Consider the following 23392-nt stretch of genomic DNA (forward strand, 5'->3'; position numbering starts at 1 on the left):
TTGTTGTTATTTGTGACAGCAAGTATGATTTACTTCTCAAAAAGCATCTCATGCTGGTGATTGTTTCAGACACTTCCCTCCTAATCTTAATTTTTGTTCCAATGGCGATGACTCCAGGGGCCTCGTCGGGCAGCACGGACCTTCTACCCGCCCAATCAGGAGCCACTAACTGGACGGCTTCTTTGGTGACGGACAGCGGGAAAGACAGTGATTTGATCTTCAGGTTTGACGGCCACCAGGCTGCTAAAATCCCGGACTGGGTGGTCCCCCAGAACTTGACGGACCAGTTCACCGTAGCAACCTGGATGAAGCATGGTCCAAGTCCCGGGATTAGGGCTGAGAAGGAGACCCTGCTTTGTAATTCTGACAAAACAGGTGAGTGTGAGCAAGTCTGACAGTGTAACAACTATTCTCTTGCACTAACTTCACAGGGAAATCATTTATTCACAAGTGAAATGTTTGTTGCATTTTTCACATTCTTACAGGGGAGTATATATCTTTTTTCACACACAGTAAAATAACAATTCTTAATTCAACAGTCTGTAGATGAGGACCATATGGTCACTGAGGTAGTGGTAAAAATGTACTCTTTAAAGGGACACTGTGTGTTATTCAGCACCTTCAAGTGGTGAAAAATAATATAATAGTTAACAAAATATAGATTTAAATAATAAGCGCATGCTTAAACCATCAAATAAATATACTCGGTCAAGAAATTAGCATTTATTTGACAAACCATGAGCTTATCCATAGTGGGAGCTGACATCATTGCCATCTTGCTGCTACGGGTGCCCAAAAAAAACTAAAAAAAATGAGAATAAAATGGCTTGTGCTTTTTAGCACTCATTTACAGTTACACTACACCATAGGTGTTTCTCAACAATACTAATAAGTGCCTTAAAATAATAATAAATTAACAATGAAAGAGTAAACGTGTACAACTACTTCAGTGAATATATAGTCCTTTTCTACAGAGGTAATTTTGCACTGCAGGGTTAAGGTTAAGGTTCTATTTTAACTCACCAGTGTGTGACGTTTGAAGTTGAAAATTTGTTAGTAAAAAAGAAACTAAATTTAAAACTTCAAGATTTACGACATCATTAAGTGAGACAATTGAGCGATAATTTCTTCAATTCATTCATCCATTTTCTACCGCTTATCCGAAGTCGGGTCCGGTAGGAGAAGCCTCAGCACGGTAGCCCAAATCTCCCTATTGGCAGCCACTTTGCCCTTTTTTTCACCGTTTTTCAGCTGAGAACTATGACCCTGGACTTGGATCTGCTAATCTTCATACCAGCCAGTTCACACCCGGCTGCGAATTGCTCCAGTCAGAGCTGAAAATCACGGCTTGAGGAAGCCAAGAGCCCCGTATCATCTCCCAAACTGGACCCTATCACGTCACGGTTAAGCCGAGAAATTATTTATGCAAAAGTTATGAACAGAATTTCTGAGAAAGGCCAACCTTGGCGAAGTCCAACTCCCACTGGACTAACTGCAGGCAATGCAGACCAAACTCTGGCACCGGTCATACAGGGACTGAAAAGCCTTGATACGACTGTCCGGTACCTCATACTCCCAAAGCACCCTCCACAGGGTTTCACGAGGAACTCAGTCAAATTCCTTCTCCAAGTCCAGAAACACAAACAGACGGGATGGGCAAACTCTCATGCACCCTCAAGGACCATGCAGCGGTTGTAGAGCTGGTCTACTGTTCCACGGCCCAGACAAAACCCACACTGCTCCTCCTCAACTTCCTGACTGGAGTTCTTTTCTAGTACCCTGAAAAGACCTTATCAGGGAGGCTGAGATTCCTGGGATAATTACTTTTTTTAAGGTTACAGAAACTCACACGTGTTGAGGACGACCTCAATGCAGGCTCCTTGTCCGAGTGTCAATGATTTGGTGATTTTGGTTAGTGTAAAGATCAATATCCCTATTTGATAACCAATCCAAAACTATATAAGCTCAATATTCTCTGTTTTAGGTTTTTCTTGGCAAGCTGTGACTTTATTTCTTGGAAACTTGGAATGTTGCATATTTGCCAAATTACCTCTCTTCATTTAAAAACAGTTTTTGCACCAAAATCTGCCACATTAAAATGTGGCTTTTTTAAAAATTGTATATTTATGACTATGTTCATCATATAATAAGCCCCTCCTCTTTGGCCATAATTGTCTGTAACACATATTGGGCTATGAACCAAAAATATTTGCTAATACCTTGTTTAAGTGGTGTAGGGCAAAAGAGTCTTCAATTTTCATGAATAAACATTTTTATTTTATTTTCTTAGGTTTATTTTAGTTGTCGGTAGGCTTGCATGTTTCTCTGTGTTTTCATCCATTGGTTGTTTCAACATGTTTCATCATTTCCACCTTTAATTGGTCATTTTGGTTATTATGATTCTGTGTTCGGGTTCCAGCTCTCTTGTGAAGTTGTCCATATGTCTATCTTTGCTTTGTTAGTGCTTTGTTTTGTTTTCCTTTCAATACTTGTTGCGTTATTATTATTTACAAAGAAATGAACCTACATTGCATTCACCCATTAATTGCAGGGCAATCAAATAGTTAACCAATAGTTAACTTTTGTCCAATTCTCTCTTCCTTTCCCATTTCCAGAGATGAACCGCCATCACTACTCCCTGTATGTCCACAATTGCCGCCTTGTGTTTCTGTTAAGAAGGGGATTTACTCAGGTGGACACTTTCAGGCCCGCAGAGTTCCACTGGAAGCTGGATCAGGTAAGAAAGCATTCAGTGTAAAAGATTATGGTTGTGCCGTTATATTGTAATAATGCATGTAAGTGGCGGGCCATGTATTTCACACATGGACCTTCAGTAGGCTGAATGGATCCAATCTTAAATAACTATTTTATTGCTATAAAACATTCACTGCTAAATTATTTTGTTGTACAAATGTTCTATCGCCATCAAAGCTAATGCTGTATGTCAAGCTTCTCCTGTCGTATTTCTGGCATAAGTTGTTTTTTTATTTAGGGCTGAAAATGTCTGTTTCGTTGTAATACTGCCGTTACCACCTCCTAGCATCATAATTACTGTCATGGGACCGGACCAGATCGGAGGCAGGAGGCAGGAAGGGTGAACTCATTCGCGTTAACGATCAGTTACTTTTATTAAGGAAATAAAAGTCGTCCAACACTCAGGGACAAAAACAAAAACAGGCTTACAGGCAAACAGGAACTCAGACTAGGAATACTCACAAAACAGGCTTTTACTCAGAACGGGCAAGTACAGGTTTCCCCAAGTCAAACGGAACAGAATAATGCAAAGTAATGCAATGAACCCGCAACCCGCAATCCCCAAAACCCGCCCTTAAGAAGCACACACGCAAATTAGAAAATCTGCTACATTCGGTGCCAAGGGGGCGGGGCCAGCCGCTCGCCACGGCGACCATGCTGGACATGACAGAGCCCCCCCCTTTAAGTGACAGCCCCTGAGGTCCCAATAAAAAAGAAAATAAATACCTCGCACCCCGGAATGGGTCGACGCTCCCGATAAGGGCAACCCCGCTCCCTCCTCCAAACACGCAGGAACGGGGAGAGGCAGGTGCCGTCGGCGTCGGACGAGTCGGACTTGGCGCTCGGCAGGGGGGGTCGGACAGGCGATCGGCAGCGGAGTCGGACAGGCGATCGGCAGCGGAGTCGGACAGGCGATCCTCAGGGGAGTCGGACAGGCGATCAACAGGGGAGTCGGACAGGCGATCATCAGGGGAATCAGACAGGCGATCATCAGGGGAATCAGACAGGCGATCATCAGGGGAGTCAGACAGGCGATCATCAGGAGAGTCAGACGGGCAATCAGCAGGGGAATCTGACGGGCGATCAGCAGGGGAGTCCGACGGGCGATCAGCATGGGAGTCCGGCGGGTGATCATCAGGGGAAATCAGACAGGTAAGCAGGAGTCGGACAGGAAAGCAAGGGAGTCAGACAGGCAAGCAGCAGGGGAAATCAGACAGGCGAACAGCCTGCAGAGAAGGCCTTGCAGGCTTTGATAGCCTAGCACTGCTGCAATATTTGTACATATCGTAGAACTGCATTCCTGAAATTTGGATTATCACAGATAAGTATTCTTCTTCTCTTCCTTCTAATGTCCCATTTTTATGGTTGGGGCTTACAATAATTTTGGGGAATGATGGGTTCGTTGTTTGAGTTTTACTCAAGTTGCAAGTAAAAAAAAAAGTCTGAATGGCTGCTTGAAAAAGATACAATATTTTTTTAATGGTAGATGTGTTTTTCTATTGCTTAGCTAAATGAGAAATGTTCCCCAAATTAGGGAGAGACACAGCCTCACCTGTCATCATGGAAATATAAACTTAAAAATAGATGAAATGTGTGTATCTTTTCAGTGGAAATGTTCTCTCTCATTTAATTATGCAATTCGTGGATGTTGTGTTTTTAAATCATATACTTTTGACATTATTTCATGAATATTATTAATAAAATTAGTATGTAACATATTACTGTGCTGAGCCAATGCAGATGCAGTGTAAGGGAAGCAATTCCCTGGCCTCATGACAGAGGACAATGGTGAGACCAAGGACTCTATTTTGGTGCACACAAACAATACAATTAGTTATAGTATTAGAAACCGAACAGCAAGTCAACTGCCCAGTCATTTTCTTTTGGCGATGCATGGACTTTTTTTATAATGGAGGATTACCCATCGATTGATGCTTTCATTCAAAAGGAGGAATGCATAATATTCATTCGTAAGTAGATGGAAGAAAATAAAATGATGCTACAGTTTTTAAATTGCTTTATTTCTTTGCCAATCAAAAGATGAATTAGATGTAGGTCCCTTCATTTGTAAATATGACTGTGCCTCACCAGACAAAAACCACACAGCATGTCACTGATAAAAGTATTACTTATAATTAGCAATTATGCATTTCTCACCATGATTAGAATGCAGTTTTAATGTTACATACTGTAAAGTATTCCTCATATTAGTCCCAAAAGACTCACTTAGAGTACCATGGATAAATTCCAGCAGTTTAAATTGAACTCTTTTGCAAACACACTGAACGGAATACATTTGCTATAAGACTGTGTGCATACGTGTGTGTCTTGGATGAACAGCAGCTGTCTGATGATCAAAGATTGCGCCTGAAAGTCAGATAGGTCACTTCAGCACACCAAACAAGAATATTTCTTTCTGGAGGTGCACAGCTGAGCCCTATACATCCAGCAAGGTGCAGCACCCAAAGCTAATTTTATCAGACACATGATTTCAAACATCTGCCTCTTAGCTGCATACTGCGTGTGCCGAGTCTCACTTTAAAACCCCTACTCATGATTTCCTGCAGTGAGGAGTCATTATTCCATCCAAGGTTGAATTCGAGTAGGCACTTAAATGAAAAAAAAAAAAACAATTCTATCAACTGTGAACAAGTGAGAGCATAAAACTAATATGGCAATAAGACAAGTTATTTTCTATTTTTGCACAAGTTAAGTAAGCATATTCTGTCTTTCTCTGGATGGATGGATTGATAGTGAAGGAGAGGCCTTTTCTCCTCCGCGTGTTCCAATCAACACCCGGGTCGCGAGACTAGATGAGTAAAAACAAGCCTGTACGTATATATGTATGAATGTAACTTATATGCACGAACGTACTCGAAAGGAGGCTTGGAAACCTTTGGTTCTGCAATAGGAAATCAATTGAGCCCGGAGATGTTGCCTCACATATTCCCAGCCCTTTGAACTGCGCCAACGACCGCATCATTATCATTCTCATCATATATTTCCACCTAATCCTTTTTTCTTGTCATTTTTCATTCTCCTGTCCATTATAAGCTAAAAGGAATGAATGACTGTGCCCCATGAAAGCATCGACTGCGTTGGGACACAAAGCCATCTTTGGGTGGCATTCCCCTTTTTGGTACGGTCATTCACCTCTGGAGTGACCTGTGATTTGATTGCTTCTAAAATATTGTGATCCTAGCCCAACTTCTTCTGGCCCCAAAGAAAGAAGTGGCTTTCTGGGAAAGCTGTAGAGTCAGCAAAACCAAAAATGCTGGGTCTGCTTTTTCTGGATTTTTCACATCTAGGGTAACCTACCTGACTGTCTAAACCCCTTCCCGCTTGTTCCACACTGACTGTCAAAGAAAACAAGAAAACAAAGAAACATATATATATATATATATATATATATATATATATATATATATATATACTTAGATTCCTAAGGACAACTATATCACAACCTTTGCTTTGCTCCTGGTTATAAAAATAAACTGGCTTGTATTTTCATTTTAGGACCTTTTGCAGTTTTACTTCTGTATTCCTTTGTTGTCCGACAAGATTTTTAAGATCATTTATTGCCTTTTTTAATTTATTTGTATTAGAGTTTGACAGGTGAAAAACTTAAAATCAGCATTTAGCAATATGCCTGTCAGTTATCTATCATTTTATATTTCTAGAAAATGAGGGCAAAATAAAAATATATTTTTAGAGGCTTTTTTGTGTGCGTGTGAGATTAAAGTTTCTTCCTTTTTTTTTCTTTTTTTGTGCATTTTTGGTTTTGGTCGCAAATTCACATGTACACAAAAGCTAAGCCACATGTGGATACTCTCCTCCATCTTTGCCTATTAAGACTGAAGTGACTTTTTTTTATATTATATATTAGTAATTTAATGAGTATATTCATTAGAAGAAATACAATTTGAGAAAGCAATCATTGGGAGAAAGAACGCCCGATTATTTTTAACCCGAGAAGAATCGGCTCCAAACTTTCCTCAGCTCTATCGAGTTTTAGTTTTAAATAGCATAATGGGCCTTCACTGACAACTACATAATAGCTTTAATGATGGAAAAATGTTGGTCGCACATCAAAGTATGACCTGAAGAAAATTGCCATCTTTTACCTCTTAATAGCAGTAGTCTGGGGCAGCACCGTAGTGTTTCTAAAGGCCTATTGTATATCCCTTGATTCACTCCTTTTTATAACTTACTTTCTTTGCTCAGGGCATTGTTGCCAGAGTTTTATTGAGCTGTTTAAGAGCATTAGGAGTGGTATTGACTGCTTGCTTGGGGCTCAAAATACAGTCTGTAATTTATTATTTCATTCAAACATCTCAAAGAAGACCCATTTCAATTGTAAAATTGGTGTTGGCAATTTCAAAGTACCACATAAAGGGTGATTTATTTGAAACGTACAGAAAAGGAAGGGAACACAATAGAATTGTGACCAGCCGGTCAACATTGATAACGGTTATCATTAATAAAATGGTAACATTTTAAAATATACTGTTAAAAACTGCAAACTTGTGAGACTAAAGCTATTGGAAACTTTCATTTGAAAAGTGTTGCTGTTGTGTATGAATTTGACACATGAGTTCTTTTGGATTATTCACTTTTGGGCTTGAATGAATGAATGAATTAATGACTTTATTTCGAATATGAGAAAAACGACAACAAAAAACAAGTCAAAAAAGAAAAACAATGTTAACGTAACATGTACGAAAAAGAATAGGCAGAAGCAAATGCTGATTTAATTCTACCCCTTCGACTTCCTTGTGTCTCCTCTGTATCTGTATTTACATATAACAAACACCTCACAAATATACATATTTACATAGGCTCATATTACAACACGATAGGAACATATTAATAATGATAAAAAAATGATAAACCATATTTCTGGTCTTATATTTTGCACTATACGATGAATATAGCTAAATATAAATCACATAAGGGCAGCACGGTTGCGCAGTTCTATGGTCTTGGGAATCTTCTGTGTGGGTTCAAATCCAGCTACCGGACTTCCTGTGCGGAGTTTGTATGTTCTCCCCGTGCTTGCCTGGTTTTCCTCCGGGCACTCCGGTTTCCTCCTACATTCCAAAGACATGCATTTCAGGTGGATTGGCCGGTCCAAATTGTCCCTAGGTGTGAATGGGCGAGCGAGTGGTCTGTCCCTGTGTGCCCTGCGATTGGCTGGCAAACAGTTCAGGGTGTCCCCTGCCCACTGCCCGATGATTGCTGGGATGGGCTCCAGCACCCCCGCGGTGGAGCTAATGAGATGAGATGAGATAAATCACATAAAAGAATGTAACAAAAGATAGCAGTAGGGCCACTCATTGCTAGGTGTCCTGGTGTGTGGATCAAAAAGACAAATCATAGGATTGTAAGCCAGATGCCTCTGGCATCAAATCTCCCACTTGTCTACACTAACTTTGGGTTGTGCATTAGTTGTCTGTATTGTGTTCTTAAAAAAGGTTATTTCTATGTGATTGTATCTCCATTATTTAGTTTTTGTTTCATTTCACCATCATTAATGGAAACATAGACTGGTAAAAAGGTTAAGTTACTTTAAAAAAAAAAAAAAAAAAAGCTCCACTATGATGGCAATCAATTCGGGGTGATTACTTTGTACAGAAAAGTCCGCAAATTATTTCCCCAAGAACCAACAGTTTGATTTTTAGTTTAAACCATCAGCTGTGTCTGCAGTTGAAGTTTCTCTGTGGCATTAGAGAGACCAAACTTTTGTTGGCATCTTTTTTGTTAGCTGTGACGCTGTACCGAAATCTCGCCTCTTCGGCCTGATTCCTTTTTTCGGGACGGTGGTACCTTTCTCCCGGTATCAAGTAATTATCAATGTATTGTGTAATGAAACAAAAAATGTGGACTAAAAGGCACGGGGAAGAAGAAAAAAAATACTACGGAAACGCAAACGACCAAATATGCACCATTTTCCTTTTAATTTTTGAGCAGCATTTTGTGAATGAAAATGAAAATGAAAAGGAAAAAACAAATAAATAAAGGGGGAAAAGAAAAAAAAAACATGGAAAATGAAAAAGAGAAAGGAGAATGATGAAGAGAAAAAAATAAGTAAACGGGAGAAAGATAAAAAACAGAAAGAAAAAGAAAGAACAAAAAGATGAAAGAAAAAAATAAGAGATGAAAAACAAAAAAGAACAAAAAAAAACAAAAAAGAAAAAGAAAACACAAGAAAAAGAAATGAAGAAAAATGAGAAAAAAGAAGAAAAGGTAAAACCAAAAAAAGAATAAAAGAAAGTTGTGCGATAAGCAGGTGGGAGCCTTTGGCGTGTGTGTGCCAACAGGTAAAGTGTGAAGCACATTGTAAAGCGCTTTGGCAGGTCTTCAGTCACTTAAAAGCACTATATAAATGCAGATCATTTACCATGAGAAATTTAAAATAGTCAAGAAAAAATAAATTAAATAAAAGAAAACAATACGGAAAAAAAAGACCCTTAGCAGCAAGATATAGAACAAATAGGTCAGCTCCCTGTACGTGATGTTATCTTATCTCAAATGAATACAAATAGTTGAGAACATGCAAATCTTGCATTAACTTCTTTGCCATCTAGACTCTCGAGAAGCTTATCTGTGTTTTAAGGCTAGGAGCAGTAGCAAGAAGAATCGATAGGAAGAACATCTGCAAATGATGTGTCTGCCTTATCTTTCAACCCCTTTGGATAGTTTATATAGATGTTTGCAAAAAACAGGCTATGATCATTGATTACCTGAGATGGTCACGAGAAAAATACAGTAGATAATTTAAGAAAAGCATGCTCTTTAGGGAGTGCTTTGTTAAATGTGTTGTGTTTGAAGAAAGCCTGTGATGGCTCCAGTAAAGGCCCGGTCACACAGCCTTTTGCGTCTGTATCGCGGGTAAAATTTTGCGTTTTTTTTTTTGCCCGTGGTTGCCCGCGGTAGAAAATACGCAAAATTGGCTAACCCGCTGTTTATCCGTGGTATGCCCGCAAAACAGACGCCGGCGACTGTTCCGCTTCCTCATCGCGTCAGTTCCACGTCATTTCCGCGTGTGGACCACGGGTATAAAAGCTGCCGAGCCGGGCTGTAGAAATCATAACCGCTCAAGACACAGTCCCGTGAAGATAAAGATTTCAAGCTATGGCACCGAAGAAGCCAATATGTTATTATTGTAATAGTTTTTCATTTTTATTTTATTTTCTTGTTATGAAATGAAAATAAATGTATATACGCGGAGAAAGGCGTTTGACTGTCACACGCGTTACACACGGTAATTCACGTGATAACACCGCGATACAGGCGCAGAACAAACATGCTATGACCGTGCTCCACCCGCGATTACCCGCTAAAATTTTGCGTCCTACCCGCGTGTAACCACGCCCTGGCTGCGGCCGTAGCACGTCGTTCCGCGTCTGTATCACGTCATTACCTCGTGTGTACCACGTGTGCCGCCCGCGGTTACCCGTGGTCTAAAGTTTTGAGCAGCGCAAAACTTTTTCGCGCGGCCAACCGCGTGTGAATTTCTTGCCGCGTGTAAAGCACGGCTGTATCTCGTCTGTATCGCGATCTCAAAGCGTCCAACAGCGTCTGCTTCACGGGCAGAAATTTCTGGCCGTGATTCAGCCTCGATACGCCCGTGAAAGGCTTTGCGACCGGGCCTTAAGGAAGGACTTGGCAATTTGTCCACAAATTCAAACAGATTTGTATCGGTAACTTTGGCCAATTATGTTGCCATTCAAATTTTAAAGAAAATACTGAAAACTAACCAGATTATTTGAATGAAGATTAACTACAACAAAAACGATGCACAATATTTGATTTTTTAAAAATCTGTTTCACTATTGTTAGATTATTGAACTAGGTCACTGAGTATGCTGTCATTACAACCGTTTTTCTGCTATATTACGTTTATTATTTGATAATCCCAGCATTACTATAAAAATCACATTATTCATTTTAGTTGTTATAAATGTCAAGACCAGAACCGAGACAGGACCCACTTGCGTTGCATTTCTCACAAGTTTTATTGGAAGAAAGAGAAAGGGTTGCAGCCAAGATCCAGGGATTGCTGGACTTGGGAAGCAGGTCGCTCTGAACGCGGAAGTGGATCTTCCATGGCGAGCGATGGCGGTGTCGGGGACGGAAAAAACGGGTCAGTAGCCGGGACAAGAGAGCAAAAACGTTGTCGCGGTCGGAAGCAAATCGTGAGCCCGGAAAGGAGAGTGGTCGGGACACAAAGAGGTTGAAAGCCGGGACGGGAGAGCAGACATGGTCTGGATCAAAATTGAGTCGAAGCTAGGGGACAGACGGGAGCAAAAATAGGTGGGAGTCAGGGTCGAAAAAGGCTTGCCTAGTGTTAACCGAGGTTCGCAGACAGACTGACAAAAGGCGACAGACAGGAGTGGGTTTAAATAGGGACAGGGAGCCAATCAGAGTCCGAGACAGTTGGCGCCAAAGGAGCAGGCACATGCGATTCACATGGGTAATTATTACAATGAATGCACTCATGTTTAACCACATATTTGAGTAACATATTACTGTGCTGAGCCAATGCATTTTGTGTCTTCTTCCGTATCAGTACTTTCCCAGCAATGGTCTTCCACCTTTATCTTATCATACAGCCTTTAAAATCCAGCTGTGTGCAGTTTCCCCAAATGTTTTTTGTTCATTGAGATCCTTTCTTTATCTTGTAATGTGAGTTCCCAGGAGAGTTTGTTTTATGTTCCATTTTGCATAAACCAAACCTTTCTCTTATAAGAGAGGGGCCGAAACAAATGTTGATGCCTTCGTGGGTTGGAGACGCACTTCCCATCGATTGGACCGGAGTGCATTCTGTTTCGTCTTTATTTTGAAACTTTGCAATAAATGTCCTCAACTGCATTGCTTCTCTCCAGCTCTATTTTTTCAATGTCGGAATACTCGATCTGGTTCAGGAAAAGAACATGCGGCGAGACATCGGAATTGCCTTTCGCCTTCATTATGAATATGCTTGTGAGAGCACATTTATAGCTTTTACCTGAGCAATGTTTAGTAGTAGTCACTTTCAAGATGGCGACTGCGCATGGATACATGCTTGCGGCGAGCTCTCCAGCTAATCTTCTATTTATTGCCGTTCTCTTGTCTTTTTTGCTTTCACTTTTGGACACATGTGTGGCCAAAAACACTTACAGTAGGGACGAACTTATTCGGTTGGGTGGGCGTCTAAATTTCGATTATTCGGGCACTTTTTATACCGCCCATGATATACCGAGCGAACTTCAAAGAGACCCGGCATCCTTGTGGACAGCTATTCCTCTTAAAAAACGGCGGCGGCGGCCCCGTAAAGAAAGAAAACAGAAACGTGGTTGCCGTGCAGGTAGATGTGTGAAGCGTGTGAAGTCCAAGCAGCAAGATGGACGCGAGGATGTAACTAATTCCACCATTCATTCCTCGCCGGACAACCGACGCTTTGAACTCAGCGCTCACGAGCGGCCACAACGCCGGGAGCTTTTGAAGATCTCGACAAAGACTACAAAGAGTTCAGCTAAGTCAAATGATTCAGCAAAGCTGAAATTTGGTCTGTTAAATATTAGATCGCTTGCTCCAAAAGCTTTACTTGTTGATAACATTATTCGTGATTATAAACTTAACTGTATGGGTCTTTGTGAAACGTGGTTACGCCCGGATGAGCACTTAGCGCTAAATTATGCCTCTCCCCCAGACTACGAGAGTAGTCATATAGCACGCACGCTGAAAAGAGGTGGTGGTGTTGCGCTAATCTCTGAAAAATCGCTCAAATTTAATACACGTACCTCTAATAATTACAAAACGTTTGAGGCTCTTGTGATGCGGTCCCCTCAATTGTCAATTGATGTAATAACTATCTATCGTGCACCTGGGCCATACACAACTTTCTTAGACGAATTTGCTGAACTTTTGTCTGAACTAGTAACCTATGCAGACAAAATTATAATTATGGGAGACTTTAACATTCATATGAACTCCCCACACAGTTCACTTACTATTGCGTTTAGTTCTCTAATTGATGCATTTGGTTTTACTCAACTGGTTGACTTGCCAACCCATAAAAATGGGAACACGCTAGACTTGATTCTGACTCGAGGAGTTTTAACCTCAAACATTATGGTGCTACCGTGTACTACTGTTATCTCTGATCATTATTTAGTGACATTTGAGGTGCTAACTAAATGTAAAGTTAATAAAGCTGAGGGATCTAGCGGACGCAATATAAGCACTGGCACAGTTTCTGAGCTCTTTGAACTCCTTCCTGGAGCAGTTGCGTCCTTTCCTAAATACAATGGCTCGATTGACTCACTCATGAATGAGTTCAATACCACCCTGACTAGTGTGCTGGATTCAATAGCGCCCATAAAACTAAAATCACGTCCTAAAAGACGCACACCTTGGCAGGTAGGTGGCGGTGCGCTTTGATCCTTTTTCATTGAAAAACTCTATCCTAATGCCGTGGACACCCACCTCCCAGTCAAGGTAATCACCGACGTCCTCAAAGTTGGTAAGAAGAGACACTGAGCAGAAGAGGCGAGGCAGCTCCTCCCTTGTCATAGGGGGGAAGCGGCTGTCTTTAAGGGCACTGGTAAGGGTGTACTCCCTGAGTCCTGAGTGCAGATTCATGGCAGAAAATGTACCTATACAACCCCTCAACCGCTTGTCTCTGCCTATTTTCCATGTGACAAACAGCCACAATATCCTACTAGAACGGTTGGAAAAATGGATTGGTCTCTCAGGAGCTGTCCTCTCGTGGTTCAAATCCTACCTCTCAGATAGGACACACTGTGTTAAATATGGTGAAACGACATCTGAGCCCTTTAATGTTACCTGCGGTGTTCCGCAGGGTTCAGTGCTCGGCCCCCTACTTTTCAACATTTACATGCTTCCGTTAGGTGATATTATTCGCAAGTACAATATCAGCTTCCATTGCTATGCAGACGACACTCAACTATATCTTCCGTTGGAGGAATCTTCCACACTAAACTGTGGAAATTTGGAGGCCTGTCTCACTGAGATAAAAGAGTGGATGTCACTCAACTTCTTGCGTCTTAACTCTGAAAAGACTGAAATGTTAGTCATTGGTCCTTCTAAATGCCGGGACTTATTCTCAAAAACTGCTGTGAACATTGACAAATGTCACATCACACAGAGTGACTCAGTTAAAAATTTAGGTGTCATATTTGACCCTGAACTATCCTTTGAGATGCATGTAAAACAAATTACTAGAACTGCCTTCTTCCATCTTCGCAACATTGCTAAAATCCGTTCAATACTGTCTCAGTCTGATGCGGAAACAATAATTCATGCATTTGTTACCTCCCGTCTCGATTACTGCAATGCACTACTCTCCGGTCTCCCGAAGTCCAGAATCAAGTCTCTTCAGCTAGTACAAAATGCCGCAGCGAGGCTCTTAACCAGGACAAAAAAGTACGATCACATAACACCGATTTTGGCTAACCTGCATTGGCTCCCAGTTAGCCAAAGATGTGACTTCAAAGTTCTCTTAGTATTGTACAAAATCATACATGGACTTGCTCCCTCTTATCTTTCAGATCTGATCTGCCACTATGTCCCGGGCCGAAGCCTACGATCTGAGAGTGCTGGTCTTCTGATGATCCCGAGAGCAAAGAAGTCTTCTGCTGGTTCGAGAGCGTTCTCCATCCGGGCACCGGTGCTGTGGAATGCTCTTCCCCCTGAGATTCGATCTGCAACCTCAGTGGAAATGTTTAAATCTAAACTTAAAACTCACTTCTACTCCATTGCATACGAATAACCTACTCCTCTTGTCGGTTGAAAATAGTTTGTGTAATATAGTGTAACAATCTGTGAAGCCCTTTGAGACTCTTCGTGATTTAGGGCTATACAAATAAAAATGACTTGACTTGACTTGACTAGTTAGAATGTATTGTTCATTTCCATCTTTTAAACTACTAGTCAGCATTCTGCAAAATGTGGCCCGCCATATTCTTTTATGAGGCCAGCAAGACAATGCTGAGAGAGGCACAAGAGAAAAATGAGCCAGAGTGAGCTGCAGTTTTAAATATGTCTACTGGATGCCACCATAGCCAGGCGCCACTTGCAAAGCACCTACTGTAGCTGTATTTGCTGATCACCATTAATCAGCCAGAGAACATTGAGGAGACCCTTCCCAATATCATTTGACTTAAAATATAAGTCACTAACATGCTATCTACAGTACTTTGAAAAATACATCGTAAAAGTAAAATAGGACCTGGGTGTCTTTGTAAATGTTTAAAGAAGCTTTAGCACTTTTTTTATAATAGACATACAATCAAACAGCAAAGTTTCCATATTCAGGTGAATATTTTCTTTAAAAAAAGAAAATTACTTTTAAATTGTTTAATCAATCATTTAAATTAGTTAAGTATGCTATATTTGTCTCTTTCCAGTCTGCATAACGTTTTCTCCAAGATGAACAAATTGTAGTGGAAACAAATTCTTGATTTGCTTTTTTTTTCCTGGATTAAGTGCTGTTAACTTTAAATTTGTTGAGTGTGGAAAAGGTTAAAATTGTGTTGTATGATATATTTTTCTTTGTAGATTACTATATATGTTAATGTACATGTCCAGTCTTACCATTTAATTTTTAATTTTGATTCATTTTCTCCCGTTTAAGTAATTTATATTATTACCTAGTAAATGGTACTATATGGATTAAACACAACCAGTCCAGGGTGTCCCCTGTCTACTGCCCGAAGACAGCTGGGATGGGCTTCAGCACTCCCGCAACCCTACTAAAGATAAGCGGTGCAGATAATGCATGGATAGATGGCCGGATAAAACAACAAAAACAACCTGAAAATTCCTTTGAGAGCTGAAAGGGACACCTTATTTGAGTGAGCCAATCTGAGAAAACTGGTTCGCTAAAAAGAGTCGGAATTACCATCTCTTCAACAGATCATCAAAGATAAAAGAAAACAGAGATCACTGTGACTTTTCATATTTCGAGTGCTTGCATCAAGTCAAGGTTTTCCCCGCTACTCCCGCACACTTGAAGAATTTGGCGACCGAGCGGAATTGCGTCCAAGAGCGTCGGTGTTTCAGTGAAGTATTTTTTTTAATGAAAACATTTGAGAGAGGGCACAGGGGGTGGCCAATCGGATCACAGGGGGTCCAATGCCCCTCCGTGGCCCCACGGAAGATCCTCCAGCGTCCATGTATCAAAATTGAAGTGTGAGCCTCCGAAAAGAAACCCAAAACTCCAGCTTAGGCACCTTTTTTTTTAAATAATTTACTAGTATGGCCTATGTGACAATGTTTTTCGAAATTGAGTTTGACACCCTTGCCATAAGGTATTTGTGGACAGGCCATGACACCAAGTTAGCATAAAGCAATTCAAAGCCGGGGCTCAAACAATTAAGGCACCCACAACGCAGACCTCACAACTTTACCACCACTAAAATTGGAGATCTTTATATAAATCAGGTTAATTTGCTTTACGCTGAAAAGTCAAATATCTAAATGTTTCCATGATTTACAATGTTTGATTGCTGATGAATGGTAGGCTACTGTTACATGTGTAGGTTTTCTCCAGCCGCACGAACGTCTTAAAATGATTATATCTGTGTAGCAGGCATAAGTAAATTATGTGGCTTTTCCTTCAACCATAACTAATGATTTCGAACGTCAGCTTGTTATTGACGCAACGCAACAACCCTCCGGAACATGAGTACACGTATTTAAAAGCTGTTTTTATCCTTGTGTAATGTAAGTAGTGTTGCCAGAAATGGACCAAAATGACAAAAACAAAGCCAATACTAAAGTAGTCATGTCCCGATCAATAAGGTAAGCATTCAATTGATTTCGCAAATGGCATAATTTCCAGTATCCGCAAAAGTTGCTAGCATTACAAAGTCCATCAAACCTTTCTTTTGTCTTCCAAGCCATCAGCGAACAAAAAATGGTGTGCTGAGCAAATAGTAATGTGTTTTTTTTGGCAAAAGCTTTTTCTGCAACAGGGTTATCACAGTATCACAATGTATAATAGGAATACACAGCAAAGGTCGGGACTAAAAAATTCAGACGAACTGACCGGAGTCGCGGATATATAAACCCGAACCCGTCCAAAACCTGACGGATTAACTTGATTTGATAAACGAGCCTGAAATAAACCTAAAGCTTTAATTTGCTGCCAAAGTAAACATGAAGCTTTACTCCGGCTATGCGTACTTCAGCACCAAACTGTGAATTTCGGCTGAACTACGCAGCTCGGGATTTACTTTGGGCAGAGTCCCTCGAATCAAGTGTGCACTGAAAGCGCAACACCTTAATGAACGGTTTGGTGCAAAAGTGCGCATATCGGCGACGTGCACCGAACGAAAGTAAAACTGAACAAGATGGCACAGAAAAGAAAGTCAAATTCTGCAGATTAAAAACTGCAATTAATGAAAAATTTGGCCAAAAAGCCGAAAGAAAGTTTGTAAAGTGTGTAAGCTATTGTCAAGAAGCAGACAAGAAGACATCTGACATCATGTTTTCTAAATTATAAGTTTCACTCCAAATCACTGAATCCAAAGTGAAATTCATCCTTGGCGTCCCCCTTCTCGGAAGGTAGAGGATGCACCGCTTCCTCTTCTCATATCATTTAGTGTCCATTATTTGTTGACTTGTTCAAAAATTGATTTATATACAAAGTCCAAATACTGTGTCCTTTATGGTTCTATGATATTTCCCCCAAAAATTAAATAAGAAGTCATACTAGTAACATTTGCGGGAAATTCACACTTTTCAGTCTAGAGCACCCTCCTGCAGTTTCGAGTGAAAATAACACAAGAAATTATATAACCATGTGTTAATAATTTCACACATAAGCCACGCCAGAGTATAAGTCGCACCCCCAACAAACTATGAAAAAACGGTTACATATAGTGTTCATTTTACCTCTGAAAAGTGATGGGTCCCGCATGCTCAAAAATGTATGGGTCCCAACAGAGATATATGGGTCCCCAAAATTTTGTGTGCTCCATACCTTTACAAACTGTCGTATTTTCCCTTAGGGGCCGGTCACACAGCCGTTTGCGGCTGAATCACGGCTAAAATTTTGCGGTTTTTTTTTTGCCCGTGGTTGCCCGCGATGGAAAATGCGCAAAATTGGCCAACCCGCTGTTCATCGGTGGTATGCCCGCAAAACAGACGCCGCTTCCTCATCGCGTCATTTCTGCGTCATTTTCTCGTGTGGACCACGGGTATAAAAGCTCCCGAGCCTGTGTTGTGCCCAAATCCGACTCCTACGCAACAACCACCCCCCCAACCCCCTCGCGTGAACGTGCATTCTGCTGCGATCGCTTTTGTTGTAAGCGTGCATTGACGTTGGTGACTTTTTCATCCGTGTTAACAAACGCATTTTGTAGAATACGATCGCACTTTATTGTTTAAATAAACGCGTTATATAGACTAGGATCTCCCAATTGTTATAATTAGCTCGCTTTATAGTTTTAATAAGCGTTTTATATAGAATACGATCGCTTTCGTTGGAAGCGCAGCAGAATGCGCGTTCACGCGAGGGGGGAGGATTTACCGTTCGATTACGTTCACAATAAAAACAAAGACGGAATGGTTTAAGTTGTATTACATTTCCAACAAATGCAAGACGAAGTGGTTTTGGTTATATGTTCGCCATTACATTCCCTAAAAGTGAGATAAAACGAGGTAAAAGTGGTTGTAGTAGCCAGGGGATGCAAATCTCGGCAGGGATGCATTTCTCGGATAACACCGGGCTGTAGAAATCATAACCGCTCAAGACACAGTCCCGTGAAGATCAAGATTTCAAGCTATGGCATCATTTTTATTTTATTATCTTGAAAAGAAATGTCATGAAATAAAAATGGATTAAGACGAGGTCACTGCGCTGACGGGGATCCATGTTCACCCCCTTGACGTCTTGAGCACAACTGACGTGTGCTCGGCAAATCGCGCCGTATATACGCGGAGAAAGGCGTTTGACTGTCACACGCGTAACACGCTAATTTCACGTAATAACACCGCGATACAGGCGCAGAACATGCTATTACCATGCTCCACCCACGATTACCCGCTGAAATTTCCCGTCCTACCCATGTGTAACCACGCCCTGGCCGCGGCCAGAGCACGTCGTTCCGCGTCATTTCCGCGTCATTACCTCGTGTTGACCACGTGTGCGGCACGCAGTTTAACACGTGCTCAAACTTTTGAGCTGCTCAAAAGTTTTGCGCGCGGCCAACCACGTGTGAAATTCCGACCGCGAGTAAAGCACTGCTCTATCTCGTCTATATGGCGGTCTCAAAACGTCCAACAGCGCCCAACAGCATCCGCTTCACGGCCAGCAATTTCTGGCCGTGGTTCAGCCTTGATACACTCGTGAAAGGCTGTGTACCCGCGCTCTGAAGAATTGAGCAGCGCAAAACTTTTGCGCTAGGCCAACCACGTGTGAAATTTCGACCGCGTGTTAAGCACTGCTGTATCTCGTCTGCATTGCGATCTCAAAGCGTCCAATAGCATCCGCCTCACAGGCAGAAATTTCTGGCCGTGATTCAGCCGCAAATGTCTGTGTGACCGGCCCCTTACAAAATACAAAAAATATTTTTTTTTCAAAAATGTTTATTTATGTAGTTTAACGTGTTATATTGTACATGTGTTTCGTTACATATATATATATATATTGTTAATGCACATTTTGTTGTGAGACACTGAGTTGCTCGACATGAATAAGGTTTATTATAAAAAAAGTTAAAAAATGAAGTCTCTATGACGTTCACTGTAGAAGGAAAAAAATACATGCAAATATAATTAAGTAGAATAATACATTTTCTTATTCAAATTATTAATTCATTTTCTGCATTAAATTATTGTTGGTAATATACTGATTAAAAGGGATCACCACAAACCTGTCATTTTTCATTTTCTCTTTTTATACTTCCTTTTTTTCTTAACTTCTTTATACAACATAATCATTCGTAATATAATGCATCAAAGCAAGTGAGCCGTTTTGGAGCCGGCTCTTTAATGAGTTGAGCCAAAAAATCCGGCTCTCTAAAAAGAGACGGAGTTTCACTACACAACTCCAACTCGAGATCGGCGTGCAGACGAAAACTCGAACCGCGAGACCAAAACAACAATGGCGGATCTGCCTGACGAAACGTTTGGAGTGCGGTAAATCTTTGTTGAAAAATGATAATGACAATTTCGTGTCCAAAAAGTTGCGTCCCGGGGACGCACGTTGATTTGACCCGATGCGTCATCAGCAAAAATAATGCATCTAGGACGCTGGGACGCGGGCAAACGAGAACACTGCTTATAGTCCGAAAATATACAATAGTTACTTCATTTAAAAAGTAACTCAGCTACCCCCCAGATTACCTACACCTATTTCAAATAATTATTGCTGGTGGATCGAGCATTGTATGAGATTAAGTGTGTGATGCAGGACTGTTTAGCAATTTAGACATTAAAATAAAATTATTATTCATTAATTGCATTTGGTAAGAAAAGCGGTAATGCTCCATTTAGGACCAAAATGGGACTTCCATGGGCAGCACGGCAGCGCAGTGGTTAGCGCTTGTGCGGCACAGTTCATGTCATGGGAACCTGTCGTGGGTTCAAATCCAGCTCAAGACTTCCTGTGCGGAGTTTGTATGTTCTCCCCGTGCTTGCGTGGGTTTTCTCCAGGCACTCCGATTTCCTCCCGCGTTCCAAAAACATGCATTTCAGGTGAATTGGCCGGTCCAAATTGTCCCTAGGTGTGAATGAGCGAATGAGTTGTCTGTCCCTGTGTGCCCTGCGATTGGCTGGCAACCAGTTCAGGGTGTCCCCTGCCCACTGCCCGGAGATGGCTGGGATGGGCTCCAGCCCCCCCCGCGACCCTAATGAGGATAAGCGGTACGGCTAATGAGATGAGATGAGATGGGACTTCCATATTGTTATTCATAATGTGTTACCAAGAAAAGTCCCTTGGTAACGTGTTAGTCCCAACACTATTTACCAGATTCAACTGTTTTCAATAAATTACTTTACTCATTGTGTGTTCTGCTACATCAAGAGACAAAAACAAAAAAAAGAGTCAGCCATCGCTCCAATCAGTTTTTCTTTTCATTGGCTTGAGTTCATTGTCATACTCTCCTGAGTGTATTTTGAATGATGAACATCTGGCGTCCTCAAATTGCTTATGTACTGCTGCTTTTACAAACCGCGTGCTAGGAAACTGTTGAATACCTAGGACTCGCATTTATTGAAGGTGATGGAACAAATTAGTCACTGTAAAAGGTTTACTGAAAAAAATGGTATATTTTTATGATATTCTTGTGTTTTTGAGTTGAGACCGTTCCCTCACAGCGGGTTAAAGAACGTCACGATATTCCCATTATATTCACAATTCTTTGTCAGTGTACTGTCAGTCTCAGAACTATTAAACTTTAGATTGAATCTTCTCAAGGGTTATTCTCTGAGATAATTGGTTAAACATTATCAATTCATTTTCTGTCATGTTTTCATATAGCTCTAACATTGTTCTTTCAACCTGCATTGGTGGACTTTAGAGTTTATAAGATGCCGATCTGAATAAAGCACAGAATCTATTCAGTGCAAATTCCTTAATACATGCCAAATCGTAATATAATATCACATTGGACCAAAAGCAGCATAAAGCCTCAGTATGATGTGTTTGCTGGTTTGGTGGTTAAACTATTTTGGCATAATAGAAACTGAGATGCTCACACAGCTGTCTCAAATTTCACACCAAGTTAATGTGCAAATGAGGCAATTTTAAAATACACATGAGGCGAACAGGAAAATAAAAAGAGCGCTAAAAGCACAACAAGCAATCTTTCAGCAGCTACACACATTAAAGAATTATTGCTTATTCACTCTCTAGCATCTGTGTTGTGAAGTGAGTGGCATTGTCTTAGCCTTAATTTTTATTTTTGTATTCGTATTTTTTAGTAATTGATTTCAGGGATTATAAAAAAAAAGATCTGGTTTGTCCCGGAACTAAACAGGTTGACAGGCTTTACAAGAAGCATGGTTACAAAAAACAGTCAGTGTAAGTCCAGTCTGCATTCTCCCTCTAACTTTATTCAACATCTTCCTGGTAAAGATCATGACTGCAGCCCAGGACCAACATGAAAGTAGAGTCAGCTTCGGGGGACATAGCATAACCAACCTCCATTTTGCTTATTATATTGCTGGAATGGCAGGAGAAGAGAAATGAACTCAGAGACCTAGCCATTCGCCTGGAAAAACATCAACCCAGTATTGGACGGAAATCAATACAGACAAAAGCATATACCACCGAAAAAACCTAAGGTATCACCACAACCATCACCATCAACCACCAAGAGTTTGAACCTGTCACCAATTGTAAAAATCTTGCAGCTGTCATGTAGGAAGAGGGGTCAGAACCAGAAATCATGGCCAGGATAGCTCAAACCACAGCTGCACTTTCCAGACCTAAACCCATCTAAAGGAACAGGCGCATATTAGTAAAATCAAAGATCAGACTCATGCAAGCGCTGGTTACTTCCATCTTCCATGCTTACCAGTTATGGACTCTCACAGTAAAGCTGGAAAGGAAAATCCAGGCCATGGAGTGACAGTACTCCAGAAAACGTACATATGGCAAGTGACAAACCAAACATGCGCAACAATATTAGATTGCACATTGGACTCTATGAACAACTAGTGTCAACTGTGTGCAGACAAAAACTGCCGTGGTGTGGTCACATTACAAGATTATTCTCCAGAGCACAGTCCAAGAGGGCGGAAGGAGAAAAGGACATACAAAGAACTGGGCTGAAAACATTAAGAAATTGACTGTTGCCAACTTTGCCACCACCCAAATCAGGCCAGGAACAGCAGCGGAGAAAGTCGTCCAGAGGTGCATCCTTAGTGGTACATCGACTATTCAAGTGGTTAAGGGATCTGTGACCCATGAACTGTGTATCTTAAACATAATCCATGGTAGAATGAACTGAAGTCAGTCAAAATGCAACTTCCTGGTAAATATTTATTATCTTTATTGACATAAGAATAAAGTTTTTTGATAGAAAGCAGATACAGAAGGTAATAAAAACTTGTAGATGTTAATATGTGTAATCTGAAACAAGTGTTGAAACACTATCGGGACAATATGACACACACAGCTGGAAATTATATTACAGAATCACTTTTCCATATCTTATATCACAGTGTGTTTCTCAAATGAAATTAGTCTTTATTAAAAAAAAAGTAATCACCTTTTCTATCTATTTTTCACCTCCCATAACCCCGGAGTAGTGTAGTTGAGACTCTGTATGACAGTATCATTTACTCCTTTGAAAAAAAAAAAAAAAAAAGGAAATAATTGTTTCCCAAAACTAAGTATCAATATTACAAAATAAAACCAGACACCTGGTACCAACGGGGAGGTCGCAAGTGGCAATTGTCATTTTGCTTTTGGCGTTTGTTTTTTGTGGGCCTGGGAAAGCGGCACGACGCCAAAGGCATTCATGATCAGACATCTTTGATCATTTTGGCACTAGGTGACGAAATTGTGCTCGCTTGCTAGACACAGGGGAAAACAGAGAGCTGCTCTTTTCCACAATGCATGCATTTTAAATACAATACATTGTGGTGCTGTCTCCAAACATTACAGATGCCCATCAAG

The 23392-nt window shown here is 40.9% G+C and overlaps 1 protein-coding gene across 1 annotated transcript in view; it reads left to right on the top strand.

Moving 5' to 3' along the window:
* Positions 1-23392, top strand: part of LOC148358475 (calsyntenin-2-like) — a 330974-nt gene that overhangs the window by 237268 nt on the left and 70314 nt on the right. The window contains exons 7-8 of the mRNA XM_088345299.1: positions 118-375; positions 2616-2737. Coding sequence (XP_088201425.1) covers positions 118-375; positions 2616-2737 — 380 coding nt within the window. The remainder of the gene's footprint in view (positions 1-117; positions 376-2615; positions 2738-23392) is intronic.

The sequence above is a fragment of the Urocampus carinirostris genome, chromosome 10 (assembly GCF_059441175.1).
Source record: "Urocampus carinirostris isolate Australia breed hairy pipefish chromosome 10, RoL_Ucar_1.0, whole genome shotgun sequence".
In the NCBI taxonomy this organism is placed as follows: Eukaryota; Metazoa; Chordata; class Actinopteri; order Syngnathiformes; family Syngnathidae; genus Urocampus; species Urocampus carinirostris.